Raw genomic sequence first — 16,156 nt, forward strand, 5'->3', positions numbered from 1 at the left:
ATCTACTCTCTTATATAGCACCTTTCACTAATTGTATGTCTATCAATATCAAATAGCGCCTTTCCCATCTGTCTGTCTATCGATTAAATTGTGTTTTTCCTGTCTGCCTGTCAGATAGTGCCATTCACATTAATATCTGTGTTATATAGTGCCTTTCCTATCTATCAGTCTTATGTGGTGCCTTTACCTACCTACCTATCTTTCTAGCTGTCTATTATATAGCACCTTTCAAATCTATCCACCTGTCCATGCTTTCATATGATGCCAGTCACCCCTTTGGTTCTACCTGATGCCCCCTTTATTTGCCTGATCATTGCTGCAGCCATCAAGCCCTTTCAGCCCCTTTCAGATGAATGTGCCCTCCTACAGTGGGACACAGCAGTCAGACAAGGGCAGTGGTGCCACCTTAGTTTTGGCCCTTGTGACAGTTCCGAAAGGGACAGCAGGGCTCCTCATGGGTACAAACGGGTGCACCCGGATGGCTGCTTGTCGTGGGGCCCACCAGACTGTCTGCTGGCAGTTTTCCTCTTTTCGGATGCTGCTGCCCTTAAATGTAAAATGTGGGAAGCCCACCAGCAGTAGCGGTCACTTTTTTTTTTTATTTTGGAAGCCATCTGGTGCCCCGCTAACTTCAAAGCCGTCAGTCACAGTAATGAGGCCCCAGTGAAAAGCGGCCCTGGCAATCCAGTCAATACTACGAGTGGAGGCTAATAATAGAAACTGTGCCAATTAGGAAGGAGAAGCTGGCACCTCCGCCATCATTTAAAGAGGCAGTGGGCTGACAGACGGCTGGACGTCATCAATAAATCATCTTCTCCTTGGCAGTAAATAAACAAAGACATGAATCCATAAAGGAAACGAGACTGAACACAAAGGAGGGCACTCTAAATGGCAATGCCACACTTGTGCCATCTCGGTGCCTTCATGAAACTGACCTGGCAGGTGAAAGGGTTACTGCTGAAAGGAGTCAAGCCAGCTAACGGGGGTAAAGTGGATTCAGCGGGCGAGGAGGGAGGGGTGTGGGGGGGGGCACTCAGCGTACCTTGTATTGCCGTGCCATGTGCTGCTTGTGGCTCTCCTCCACTTGCTTGAACTTGGATTCCAAACCCCGCATTTGGGTCTCCATCTTCTCGACGTACTGGAGGTCCCTCTGGGTCCGTCGGTCCAGAACCTCGATTGATTGTGTCATGTTTTGCACCTTAAAAGAGACAAGAAAACACAAATAAATTAGGCAAGTGACCTTGAAGGGGTCTGCCCGCCATCGTCCAGATCTCCAGAACCCAAAGCCAGTAAATCCTGGAGTTTCATTTCACTGCTCCTCAGCCCCAATCTCTGGGATCTGTTCGCATTGCCTGCAGATCAAAACCAAATTAATTTTTCAGATGTGCAGTTTAGCAAAGTCTCTGCAGCACCGGGAATAAGCTGGAGAAATCCGAGGATTTAGTGTGTAATATCCTGACTCCAGCTGCATTGGGAGAGCCAGAATCCTGCTTCAGATCTCTTTGCATTTGGTTTGAACAACACAGAAATATTGAGGGATTTGAAATAGGAGAGAAAGGGGGAGAAATGAGGAAGTCACCAGACGTATATATGAAAAAATATTCCAAGAGCACCAGTGTGATCCAGGTAGACCACCAGAGCTGGATGATGGGGCCTGAATTTAAACTTTAGACATGGTGTGTCTCAGCACGAGAAGAACAACTGGGCAAAATTAAAACCCAGGAAGAAAAGTCCATCAGCAGCGATGAGCAGTCCAAAGTGATATGGATATGAAAGGCACGATAAAAAAGAGACATATATCTAGAATAAAGAGAGACTTGAAAGACGCTACATAAAAGGGATGGACACCTGGAAAGATGATGGATATGAAAACTGTTATAGAAATAATATATAAAGGCACAATATAAAAGAGACAGATATGAAACACACTCTACAAAAGAGCAAGGTATCTAGGAAGAAAACAGACGTGAAAGGCGCTATACAAAGGATATGGAAATATACACTGATGATGGATATGAAAGGAGATTGACATGAAAGGCGCTAAAAAAAGGAGATGGACATCCGGACTGATGATGGATATGAAAGAGCAATGCAAATGATCTAGATACTTAAATTGAAAATAAACATGAAAGGTGATATATAACAGAAATGAGAAGCATTACATTCCACAGATGGATATCAAGGTTGATGATAGACATAAAAATGATCTTATAACAGAGCTAAATACCTGGACTGAAAACAGACAGGAAAGGCACTATATAACAAAGCTAGGTACTGTATAGAGATTGAGGATAGAAATGAAAAGCACTATCAGTCACAGTCATTCTCCAACCCGCTATATCTTAACTACAGGGTCACGGGGGTCGGCTGGAGCCAATCCCAGCCAACACAGGGCGCAAGGCAGGAAGCAAACCCCGGGCAGGGCGCCAGCACACAGCAGGAAAGGCATTATATAAAAAATAAAGATATCTAGAAGGATAGACAAGAAAAACACTACAGAAAATGGATCAACAAATGCACGAAAGTGAGATTGACAGAAAACAATTCCGAAAGCGGGGCTGTCCGCGGTGCTGAAGGAGGAAGGATGTGACATCAAGCGGGCGGGCGCGCGCGGGAAATTCAAGCGGCGGGAGGCATCGGAGAGACAACGCCGAGCGGGCGGCACGGGAAGGACATCCGCAGGAACGAGAAGGGCCGCCGAAAAGCGCAGAATCTGAAATTACATGGAGGATCGGCGATAGAGGAGCGAACGTGAAAAAGGCACAACGACACACGGGCGCGCTCTTCAATTCGGTAATTTAGATAGATAGATAGATAGATAGATAGATAGATAGATAGATAGATAGATAGATGTGAAAGGCACTATATAATAGATAGATAGATAGATAGATAGATAGATAGATAGATAGATAGATAGATAGATAGATAGATAGATAGATAGATAGATATGAAAGGCACTATATAATAGATAGATAGATAGATAGATAGATAGATAGATAGATAGATAGATAGATAGATAGATAGATGTGAAAGGCACTATATAATAGATAGATAGATAGATAGATAGATAGATAGATAGATAGATAGATAGATAGATAGATAGATAGATAGATAGATATGAAAGGCACTATATAATAGATAGATAGATAGATAGATAGATAGATAGATAGATAGATAGATAGATAGATAGATAGATAGATAGATAGATAGATGTGAAAGGCACTATATGATAGATAGATAGATAGATAGATAGATAGATAGATAGATAGATAGATAGATGTGAAAGGCACTATATGATTGATAGATAGATAGATAGATAGCATTGAAAGGCACTATATAATAGATAGATAGATAGATAGATAGATAGATAGATGTGAAAGGCACTATATGATAGATAGATGTGAAAGGCACTATATGATAGATAGATAGATAGATAGATAGATAGATAGATAGATAGATAGATAGATAGATAGATAGCATTGAAAGGCACTATATAATAGATAGATAGATAGATAGATAGATAGATAGATAGATAGATAGATAGATAGATAGATAGATAGATAGATAGCATTGAAAGGCGCTATATAATAGACAAGGTCCTGAAATGGCCTGACACCTCACATGGGCACATTCTCACCCTTTAATACGTCTGAAAATAATCCCACAAAGTGAGAGATACCAGAAATGCCACCGTGTTTTTATTTGATTTTCATATTTCAGATGCACTGCTCGCTTTATTACATACAAAGGTTTAAATGTTTTACTGAAATAAAGTGTGCACTTAAAGTGGTTGTGGTCACAACTGTGTCTGAGTCAGTAAGGTTTGTGAGTAAATGAGAAAGTCAATAAGCAAGAGAGTGAGTCCAAGTCTGTAAGTTTATGAATGACAGATTCAGCAACAGAGTGAGATAAAGAGAGGGTTAGTGAGCAAGAGTGAGCCTGTGTGGGTGAGTTAGTGAGAGAGAGAGCATGAAAGTGAGGGAGTGTGCAAGATAGTTACCAAATGAGGATGTCAGTGAGAAAGTGACAAGAAGTGGGTGAATGAGTAAAAGAATGTGTTTATGACCAAGAGAGTGAGTTAGAAGGCAAATGAGCAATAATGGGCAACAGAGAAAGAGAGAGTAAGGGAGTGAGACTGCAAGTTTGTAAGCCTTTGAGTGTGAAAGTAAGTGAGTCAGTGAGAAGGTAAGTACATAAAAGAGTGATCCAGTGTGTGATTAGTAAGTGAAGGAGAGAGAGAGAGTGCTCAAGAGAATGAGTGCGTGAGCAAGAAAGTTAGCAAATTAACAAGTACAGTACGTGAGTAAGTCAATGGGAGAGTGAGTTAATGAGTAACTGTGAGTGAGCCAAATGAAAAGACATCATCATCATCATTATTTTTATTATTACTTGCACTCTCACCAAACAGCACCCCCATGTCTGTGGCCCGCCGGTGACTCACTTTTTCCAGTAGCTGCCTCAGTTGTTTGGTCCTGGCGTCACGGGAGCACATCGTCTGCTGCGGTGCCACCACTGTACAGATACACCTGCCCTCACTGTCCTGGGCTGAGCTGTACACCTGCCATGACTCCTCTGGATTGGCTGGAAGCACCTGAGAGCACAGAAGACCAGTGGCAGGATGGGGACAGAAAATGACACAAGAGGGGTGACAGAGGAGGCAGAGATGACATGAAAAGTCAAATGAGTAAATAAACAAATCAATATCAGCAGGATATGACAGATAAACAAAAGGACAAACAGGGCAGAATAAAGACAAGGACAAGTTAGCAGAGGCTCTACTGCACTTTTAGACAGCAGAAGGCGGGTGGACCCGAACTCTGAGAGTGACACCCACCCTTAACACTCATGGACACGGGAGCCACAGAGGTACCCAAGCACCTCTGATAAACTTCAAACCGCGTCTCTCCATGGTGGGAAGAAACTGTGGGGAGAACATGGAGACTCCACACAGAAGTGACTCAGACAAAGGGCCAGGAGCTGCGAGCTGTGCTGCTAAAATGGAAAATATGGACTCCATCTGCAAGATTATGGCATGATGGTAATGGAGGTCAAAGTGGACAAGAGATTTGCAGGCACTGAGATGTTTCATTTCCATTGATTAAATAAATTCATTTTTAAATGCTCTTATATAAACTTTAGGAAATGATCAGAGATGATTACATAATAAACCATCTGCCTCTTTGAAATCACCCATATGCTCGCCATGAACTCTTCAAAAAAAAAAAAAAAAATGAAGCCTGAAAGGATCTGATGAAATTAATGTCATGCAAGCTAGAAAAATAAAAAGCCTGGGAAAGAAAAGGAGAACAGCAAAAGGACGGAAAATATTCTAATGGGAAATGTTTATCAAGCAACATAATCAATATGCCAAGCTGCGGGTTCATAAATCTGAGTGGTAGGACAGGAGCTGCAAACGGTCACCTCCAAATACCAACGACTGAAATATGCAACCTGAGCATCCCGGTGTGAATCAATGGGGGGGCCGTGGCACCAATTATAGAGCTGGAGGAGATGACTGGGAGGACTTCATGGCCAGCAGATCTTCACTTCATACAATGTGACTTGAATGACCTCGAGAAGAAGAGTTATGTCATTATGTCATATCTGTTTATTATATAAGGTACCTTCTATCTATCTATCTGTCTATCATATAGAGCCTTTCACATATCTATCTATCTAATGCATTTTATATTAATTATTACTTTATGTAATATATAGTGCCTTTTCTAATTATTTATCCATTTTGAATAGTGTGCCTCTCATATATATATATATATATATACAGTATGTGTGTGTATATATATATATATATATATATATATATATATATATATATATATATATATATATTATTGCTGACTGGTACACCAACCACATGTGTTACCTGGTAGGTAACCACCCATATAATCAGATCGGGAACCAGAACACAGATGCTATGAATAAATATCTTTCGGGCGGCATGGTGGCACAGTGGGTAGCACTGGTGCCTTGCAGTTAGGAGACCCGGGTTTGTTTCCCGGATTCTCCCTGCCTGGAGTTTGCATGTTCTCCTTGTGTCTGCATGGGTTTCCTTCCACAGCCTAAAGACATGCAGGTCGGGTGCATTGGCGATCCTAAATTGTCCCTAGTGTGGGCGCCCTGCCCGGGGTTTGTTTCCTGCCTTATGCCCTGTGTTGGCTGGGATTGGCTCCAGCAGACCCTGTGACCCTGTAGTTAGGATATAGCGGGTTGGATAATGGATGGATATTCATATCTCTTATAGTACTTTTCCTATCAATATATCAGTTTATGCTATATAGTACCTTTCATATCTCTTACCTATCTATATGTTATACAGTCTTTTTCTTGTCTATCCATCCATCCATCCATTATCCAACCCGCTATATCCTAACTACAGGGTCATGGGGGCCTGCTGGAGCCAATCCCAGCCAACACAGGGCACCAGGCAGGAAACAAACCCCGGGCAGGGCGCCAGCCCACCACAGTTGTCTATCTAATATATTCATTTTATCTGTATTACACCATATTTTTATTTATCTATCTAATATATAGTGCCTTTCATATCTAGCTATGTATGTTAGACAGTGCCTTTACCATCTATCTATGTATCCATCTGTCAAATATATAGTGCCTGTTTAATATCTGTCGATTATATAATGGCTTCAAAATATCTATCTATCTATCTATCTATCTATCTATCAATCATATGGTCATTTCTGTTCATCTCTCTAATATATAGTGCCTCTTCTCTCCATCTTTCTATCTATGGATCTCTTCTTAAAAGCACATGATCTTCTTCTGACACCGCCCTCTATCTATTCCCTGCTCTCCACATTCAGCTCATGGCCGTCTGTCCCCCCACTTTGTCTTCTCTGTCGCATCCTGAGGTTCTCCTCTTGTTGTCTCTCAGTCCCTCTGCTGTATGTGCCTCCATCCATCTTGCATGTTAGGCTCCAACATTCATCTTTTATACATTTCTGTCCCTCGTTTTTCTCCACCAGTTTGCACATTCATACATACATAATAGTGAATTAAAAAAAAAAAACATGGGTAAAAACTTGACTTGCTGCTTACTAGATCACCTAAAATGTAATGCTGATCCAATGATATCTGCATATAGCGCTCAGCGCTGCTTGGACAGGCTCCGGTCCGCCGAGACCCTGCATTAAACGGTGGGGGTTTGAGATTGTGTGTTCGCTACAGGCTGCAGCTACAACAGATTTAAGGACTGTGTTATTCTAGATGATGGTGGGATTCCGACTAGGGATACTTTTCTCCCAATATAGTTTTTGAAATACGCTTAGAAAGAAAACCATTTAGGAATAGTTCCAGATGCGTCCTCATTACTCAGCCATTTCTATGTCGAACACAATCTAACGGCATCCGTGTAACTGATTTGTACCTAGCATCTCCCCGAGGTTTTTCGTGTGATTCTCTGGCACTGAGAAAATCGTTGTCGCCGTTGTCTCACTTTCCGAGCTCTCGTGCCCGCGGGTTCATTAGCATCCCGCAGATTCCTCCGCACTACAACTTGTGTGATGCGGAGAGGAGGTGCGCATTCGACTGGGATTACCTGACAGCGGAGGCGTGTTTGCAAGTCAAATAAGGTGGGCTCGGGTATGCCGATTAGCCTCATGAGGCATTGTTTGGGATTGTGTGAATGGTTTGGTAGTCTTGTCTGCAGTTTATCCTTGTTACAACGAAATAAAGAAAAGAACTGAAAAACCTACCAAAGAGCTGCGGCATTTGACGTCCGCGGTCTGGACGCTTGCAGCACGTGTTACCTGATTGCCGTACGCGCCGCTCCTTTACCGATGCTACATGGCGATACCAGCAAGCTTCTCGCCCCTCCCATAGCGTGCCCTTGCTCTGCCTTTCTCAAAATGCCATCAGTCTCGGAAAGGGAGGCGCTCTTCCAATGCCAGGCAGGGAGCGGAGAGAGGCGAGCAGGAGGCTCACCGCAGGCTTACTGAGCGCTCAATCGCACCGCAGCGGCTCCAGGGGCTCGCGCTCTCAATTATTAAAACATAAAGGAGGATTCGCTGGGGTTTGCCCTTTGGGAAGCTCCGGGGGGCGCTCGGGATCTCATTAAGTCGACGGCCTTTGTCACACACCCGCACCCTGTGCATTCCAAATAACCTTTACACCGCTCGCATTTCAAAGCGTTTTCTGCGTACAAAATTAAGGCTGCTAGCGGTGGTCTGCAAGTCAAGAAACACCAACACGTTTTGTGAAAACCCATTGTGATAAAAAAAGGAAAAAGGAAAGAAAAAAACAGGCGCCCGAGAGTTCGAGAACACCTGCACCGCTGAGAAATAAAGCGACCGCAATCCGTCTCGCCTCTGGAATCTGAAAGGGTAGAAAACAGAAAGCGATAAGACGCAGAGGGTAAAAAACTCACCTGCGAATCAATAAATGGCCAATTTGAGACGGCCTGTCTGGGGATCACATATAAGTTTGAGCAGAAATAATTAAATGAATGAATAAATAAATAAATAAAAATCCAGTGCAACTGTATTTCATGTCTTTCATATTACACAGATAGACGAGTGGGCTATCTATCTATCTAGCTATCTATCTATTATACGGTGCACTTCGTGTCTATTTATGGCATTTCTGAAAGTAGTGCTTTTTATAGAGATCTGTCTGTAATATTGAACAAATGTCTGTTTATTTATGTTTATGATTTACCTATATAGAGTATTTCATATCTATCTATCTATCTATCTATCTATCTATCTTATAGCGCCTTTCACTCTATCTATCTATTATACGATGCACTTCGTATCTATTTATGGCATTTCTGCTGAAAGTAGTGATTTTTATAGAGATCTGTCTGTAATATTGAATGTTTATTTATATGTTAATGATTTACCTATATAGCGTATTTCATATCTATCTATCTATCTATCTATCTATCTATCTATCTATCTATCTATCTATCTATCTATTATATAGCGCCTTTCTATCTATCTATCTATCTATCTATCTATCTATCTATCTATCTATCTATCTATCGCACCTTTCTTTCTTTCTTTCTTTCTTTGTATTTATGGTTAAGAACTCCAGAGTCATAATTAATTTTAAATGTTCATATTTAGATACTAAACCTGTACAGTATATGTACAGCAGTGAACGAAGGCTCGATGTCACCGAACTTGGGTTGTTAAGATTTATGCGTCGTCGGGATACTCTTTTTTTTTTTTTTTCTTCATTATTTTAATTGTGCACCTAAGAAACTCTTTTTTTCTACCAAAAATGGCACATCAGTAAAGTAAAACATGTCCTTCGTAGACGCAAAGGGGACATATCATATACAAGGGGTGGGGCAGAGGACTCAATGGGCTAAAGATGTCTTTTTTTTCAACAGTTAATTAACGCGCGCTCAAAGTGTGTTTGGAAAGCTCAAGTACAACAGTCCTTTAAAACATAACAAATGGAACCCTAATACTTAATAATAATAATAATATTCTTAACATTATCAGCATCGTCATAATTAAAATAAAACATGTTAGTGTCATTTTTGAATTATACACCGTGCGCTTCAACCAAAGTGACGGGTATCAAGTGAATTAAAAGAATACATACATTAATAATGCCCGGAAGCAAAGGAGGTGGTCACACCGTGCCTACTTTTCCAACAAACGGCACTAGTAATACTTGCATTTTCAAGCTCTCCACTATTTTGAATTTCTTTTATATTTCAGATGCCGAGCTATTAATGAGCGCCGAGTTCTCTGCATGTGTGTCCCCGTGTGTGTCCCCGTGTGTTTGTCGTATCAGAGCACATTCTCTGTTAACGGTTATATTTCAATGCGAGAAGCTCACATGAATTGTTAGATGAAGCAAATGCTCGGAAATAAAATCTTCGCTTACTCCCAAAACGGTGAATTAAATGGCGCCATGCCAGTCTGTATTGTAAGGGGAAACTATCCCCAAGTGAGACCCCGTACACTTAAACTGCTACAACTAATGATTCCTTAACCGATCCCGGTACTGTAACGCACGATACATTCAAGGGGTACATAGGGGTAGATATTACAAAAGAAGAAGAAGAAACCGCTGCCAACTTACTCCCGTACTCCGATCCAGGCTACCCCCGCTCGCCGCAGTTAGCCTAGTGGTGTTGAGTCCAACTAGGGATGGCAGGGTCTGCGACATCCAGTTGGTGATCATTGCCATGGTGCTTAGCACAACCCCAATTTTAAGTAAAGGCACCGACATCTCTGCTTCCTGCTCCTCCAAAAAACCTTCATTCTGTGCCTTCAGTAAGACCTTGCTTGTAATCCATGTTTTGCAGAGCTTGGTGCAACACCGCTGCCCCTGGCATAGCCGGACTCGCGTTGGGCATCGCTAACAATTCAGCCGTCGCTCTATCCTTTTTTCCTTCCTTCGCCGCTCGTCTTTTTTCTCTGTCTCTCTCTCTCTATCTGTGCTTCTTTTCCCAGTCACTCGGCCCGAGAGACTCAAACACACACGCAAGCGCTGCCGCTGCGATTTTTTTCTTCTAACGAGTTCTTTGTTGCTGCGGCTGCCCGCGTTTCACATCGGCTCTTTGGAAATGAATTAATCCCTCCGTCTGCCCCTGCCTCTTCTTGTACAAGGGGGGAGGGGGTGTGGGGGGGTCTGAGTTGTGAAAGTGAGTGAGTACGGGCAGTTGGAAATGGATTAGAAGGAGGTGGTGCCAAGGAGCGATGTAACAAAAACGAAATGTGATGTCAGGCTGGCTGAGCTTCTGGAGGACAATCCCGCGGGGCGCGTCCCCCCAGAGGAGCTCGGAAGAGATGAGCAGCTTTACCGGGCTTGTTGCTCATCACGCGGTGTTAAATGCTTCCTCACATGACATGATGCCTTCTCCCTTACTGACACAAACTGAGCAGGAGACGCTGCCTTTCAGTTTCTAGCGGCCACTCATCTACCGAGTGCGTCTGCCATCGACAACGGACGGAAGTGTCATGGGGCAGACAAACAGAAAGAAAGAAAGAAAGAAAGAAAGAAAGAAAGAAAGAAAGAAAGAAAGAAAGAAAGAAAGAAATCATCATCGATTAAAATATCTATGGAATGCAGAAACATTCCTTTAACAATTGAATGGCTAGAAATACATGCAGTGTCCTGATTTTGAAGAGGATCCATTTTTTAAAGAAATTAACTGGTATACACCTTTCTTTCTTTCTTTCTTTCTTTCTTTCTTTCTTTCTTTCTTTCTTTCTTTCTTTCTTTCTTTCTTTCTTTCTTAATCCCTCCATTAATTTCTTTCTTTCTTTTGTATTGCAATCCCTGTACTCATCCCTCATTTATCTTTCTTTCTTTCTTTTGTTGACACCTATGACTATAAATCTGTGCATCTATAGTACTAGCCACTGAGCCACCATACCATCTGCTGTTTAAATTTATAGTTTGACTGTCAAAAACAAGTTTTAGAACAGTAAAAAAATCTATCTATCTATCTATCTATCTATCTATCTATCTATCTATCTATTATATAGTGCCTTTCATATCTATCTATCTATCTATCTATCTATCTATCTATTATGAAAATTGTGTGTCAGTTAATTTACATCAAAAAGTGACCCTGAAAATTTCCAGATATGTATTTCTGCAATAAAAACTTACATATTTCATAAAAAGAGATTTTTCTTTCTTTCTTTCTTGACACCATAGGACCAAGAAACTGTGTGGTCACAGTGCTAACCACTGAGCCATCGTTCCATCTTCTACTTATGCATATAGTTTGGATGTCAAAAATAACCTTTTGCTCATAAAAGAAAGAAAGAATAGATGAGTACAGGGAGCACAAAAAGAAAGAAAGAAAGAAAGAAAAAGAAAGAAAGAAAGAAAGAGAATTGATAATACATAATGGCAGATTTCTAAAATCCCAACGGGTTTGTGATTATTAGCGTACTTTTGCGCACATACTCGATCTCAGGCTAAGTTCAGGTTTTCTTGATCCGTCAGTATATCCTGTGGTAGCTCACTATACATTAAATATTTCTTATTTTTACCCACATATTAGGAAAGAACCCTTCCCAGATTGACCACACAACCCAGCCAAATGCCATTTTATTTTTAAGAGTGCACAATTATTGTTTATGTGGACTTTTCCCGGTCTCGCCATGTCTGCATTGATTTTCCTCCAGTTCCCTGTCACATCCCAAAAGAGGAACTGGAAAATTCAAACAGGCCCCTTGCGGGTTGTGCACTCGATTTGCTCCACAAACTGGCTGGAAGCTGCCTCTTCATTTGTGAGCGATGCTGCCTGGATAGGCTCCGGACTCCCGTGACCCCTGCTTTGATGAATTGAGAGTGTCATTTTAAAGACAGGACAATGCAGTGGTAGCTCGGTGGTCTCGTAACAAGTAGATCAGGGTTCACATCCCAGGTGTGCAGAGTTGACATGTTCTCTGGGGGCTTCTGTTTCCTCTCATAGTCCAATGACTTGCACGTTAGGTGAATTGGCCTTTGTGTTTTGACCCTCTGATAGGACGGACCCTCGCCCAGGCGTTGTTCTTAACTTTTGCCCGATGCTTGCTGGGGTGGGCTCCAGACCTTTCTCTCTCTATAAACGGATTGGGAAATGAATAGATGTTCAGGACTCAAGCGTGAATAGTAAGCTGTCTAAAGATTCACTAAAATGCATCTTTATAATTCTGACTGAATTATTGTTTTTTTTTCACACACACTTCCTAAGATACAATTGTTTAGAACATTTTTGGAAAACCATTTACATCAGTTTACTTCCTAACGTAATGCATGTAATGTGTGTCCATACATAATATCGAGCTTTTGTATCTATGCAATTAGCATGGCGCTTTACTCATTGGCAGTTTTTAATCGATTTAAATTTCCTCAGGTTGCTTCTAGTATCTTCTTATATAATACGCTACCGTGGCTGTTCGTTTGTCTGTCCAGGATTTTAAATCACCTGTAGCTCGCAAACCGATGCACCTATTGACTTGAAATTTAGTACGCACATACTACGTGACGTCTACTATCCGCTTTCGGGGTGATGGTTTTTATTACTCTTTTTATTTATTTTTTTATTTTATTGTAGAATCAACTCTCGGCAGCGCGCAGCAGGGCGGCCGTGCGGCGCATGCGTACGGGCGCCGTTCTCATTCCCTACCACCTTCGCGGTCACTTCCCCTACCTCTTCATATCTTTAATTATTCTTGAGGCAGATTGAAGACTTAAGTGCCAGCTTCAGTGAAAAATTAAAGAAAACATACTAAGTAATTGCAACACAAAACCTAAGTTAAGGGCGGTACAGTGGCGCAATGGGTAGCGCTGCTGCCTCGCAGTTAGGAGACCCGGGTATTTGCGTGGGTTTCCTCCGGGTACTCCAGTTTCCTCCCACAGTTCAAAGACATGCAGGTTAGTTGCATTGGCGACTCTAAATTGTCCCTAGTTTGTGCTGTGGCTGTGTGTGTGTGTTTCCGCACCCTGCGGTGGGCTGGCACCCTTCTAGGGATTTGTTTCCTGCCTTGCGCCCTTTGTTGGCTGGGATTGGCTCCAGCAGACCCCCGTGACCCTGTAGTTAGGATATACCGGGTTGGATAATGGATGGACGGAAACTAACTTAATCAGTGTTAACGCGAAAAGATGCCGACGAAGGAAGAGATGAAGCGGTCCGCTAGGTTGGAGAAAAGAAGAGTTGCTCAGGAAGCAGCAAGCGCATCACCTTCTGAGCAAACGAATGGTAAACAGAGACAGAGAAAGAGGATGAAGACTAGGAATGCTCAAGTCAAGTGTATTCACTGCACGTTATCGTGCAATACGCCGTTACTGGTCTATAATAATAGCATATACTGTGACTTATATTTATTACCACATGCTCAGTTTTTAAAACATAATTATTTTGTGATATCTGAAACAAGCATGCGACTTCAGAAGTGACATTTTATCAGGTGTTGCGCGCACGCATACATGCACAGGCTGTAGGACAATTAAAGTTCAGAGGAGCGCTGCATCCGTAAGGTTTCTCTCAACAAGTCAATCAGTAGTAAGTTTCAGATCTAGTAAATCAAACGCCAGAAGACATGCCCGATTAAAATCAGCGCGAGATGGTTGCCTCGTAAGTGTGAAGCGCTACCCGCTGTGTCACCATGCAGCCTGTTAGGCGCTGAAACTGTTCGCAAACAATGCGTCTTCTTCATTTCAAATAAATAGGGATTCGTCCGTCCGCGCTTCAATCTACGAGGCTCACCATGAAGGCTCCTTGCGGAATGAATACGCGAAGGCGCTCCGCGTGTCTTTCATTCCGTGCGGTGATTTTGTTTTAGAAACGAGTTGAAAGGATGGACTTTAGCGCCCCCTTGTAGGTGTCCGTGGATTCGCAGTTTTTTTTTTTTGCATTCCTTTATTCGTGCTTCAGTTACACGTAAACGTAGTACCATGCACCCAAAATTCACTTTACAAATCATTATTTTAAAAGTGAGACCTCTTTTGAATGGGAAAAGTTAGATTCGCGGTGCTGTCAATTATAATTTACGAAAAAAAAAAATCATCCCCACTCCTAATACGGGAAAACGCCGACGTTCTCTCCACATGCAACTGAACTGCCTTCGGATGTAGTGGAGCTTTTTTTTTTTTACTGATCTTGTTTTATATTTCTCTTTTTTAATCCTGCCTGGTCACAGATTTTCCTAAAATTATAGTGACAGCTCTTTTCTTTGGAAATAAAACCGTTATTTCGAAGCACACGAGGAAAACGTCAAATCCCGTCTGCCTGCCCTGCTTTGTAACCCGCACATCTGCTTCTCTTCACTGAACGTTAAGTTCAAACAAGCAAATACACAAATAAAAGCTTGGTGCAGTAAAAAACAAGAAAGAGGAGACCGTTATGGCAGCAGTTTAAAAGATGGCAAGTCCTTTCAGTCTCCGCAATGAAGTTCACAATGAAATGCGCTATACGTGACATCAAACACAAATGACGGATAACACAGGGACAGGACGAGAGCACATCCTGTTGAGGTGGTTAGAAAACCTCTGGTTATCCGTCTTTGCGTCTCTTGTGGTAACGACAGCGCCAAACAAAACAAAAAAATACACCTGCAGTGCCTCGGCACCGAATACAGAGCGGAGGACAAAGAGAAGAAACCGCGCGAGGGAACAGGAACGACAGCTGCTGTTCTGCAGAGCTGAACCCTCAATGGTGTCGGAGTCTCACAGAGCTTTGCTGACAAACGTCTCGAATGGCCGCCTGAGGAACGAATACACCGGCGATTCTAATTTTATCCTTAAAGTCCCGCGATGTTGTTAGTGTTGTTGTGGGCACCGCATAGAGAGACTCAATGGGTAAAGTTTATTACTAACATTAGGGATGAAAACCTAACGTAACGTACTTGGCTTAGTCAATTCTGAATGCAGCGAAGGCGGAGTTTAATGATAATATCATTAATATTGCAATGATGATGATTAATAGTTGTAGTAGTACTATAAGTGTATCGCAACATTAGCAAATACGCTTAATTCAATTCAGGGTCGCAGGGAGCCGAAGCATATCCTAGCAGCATCAAGTGCAAGGCTGGAAACAAACCCCAGACAGACGGCGCGCCAGGCCATTATAGAGCCATCTCTTGTACGCAACCACATCGAGCCAACTCAGTTAACAATAAAGAAGACGTACGCTTTTTTCTCAGTTATCTATCTATCTATCTATCTATCTATCTATCTATCTATCTATCTATCTATCTATCTATCTATCTATCTATCTATCTGGTGCCTTTTCTAATTCCTATTTGCCTATTGCCTTTTATATAGTGCCTTTCCTATTTAACTGTCTATCATTTCATTTCCAAATGTAAGTTGCGTGACGCCGCTCAACTGGCTCGGTATGAATGTGCGCGTGCACAGAGGAGTGTCATGTGATACACTAACGCCCTGGCCCAGAATTGGTCACAATTGCCTTGTGATTGGTGCTTCTAGGGTAGACTGCAGTTCTCAGTAACACTATAACTATCCATCCATTATCCAACCCGCTATATCCGAACTACAGGGTACGGGGGTCTGCTGTTGCCAATCCCATCCAACACAGGGCGCAAGGCAGGAAACAATCCCCGGGCAGTGCGCCAGTCCACCACAAGGGTGCACACACACACACACACACACACACCAGGCACACACTAGGGACAATTTAGAATCGCCAATGCACCTAATC

The 16,156-nt window shown here is 42.3% G+C and overlaps 1 protein-coding gene across 3 annotated transcripts in view; it reads right to left on the reverse strand.

Moving 5' to 3' along the window:
- The window catches only part of LOC120535076 (noelin), a 155,272-nt gene that overhangs the window by 57,353 nt on the left and 81,763 nt on the right, over window positions 1-16,156 (reverse strand). The window contains exons 1-3 of one of the 3 annotated variants that reach the window (XM_039762621.1): window positions 10,075-10,827; window positions 4,442-4,591; window positions 1,043-1,198 (exon numbers count right to left, since the gene is read on the reverse strand). In XM_039762621.1, coding sequence (XP_039618555.1) covers window positions 1,043-1,198; window positions 4,442-4,591; window positions 10,075-10,224 — 456 coding nt within the window. In that variant the 5' untranslated portion in view covers window positions 10,225-10,827. Of the gene's footprint in view, window positions 1-1,042; window positions 1,199-4,441; window positions 4,592-7,730; window positions 7,750-10,074; window positions 10,828-16,156 lie in introns of those variants that run through there. The other 2 variants (XM_039762623.1, XM_039762622.1) reach the window with 2 other exon arrangements.

Source organism: Polypterus senegalus, chromosome 9 (assembly GCF_016835505.1).
Source record: "Polypterus senegalus isolate Bchr_013 chromosome 9, ASM1683550v1, whole genome shotgun sequence".
NCBI lineage: Eukaryota > Metazoa > Chordata > Cladistia > Polypteriformes > Polypteridae > Polypterus > Polypterus senegalus.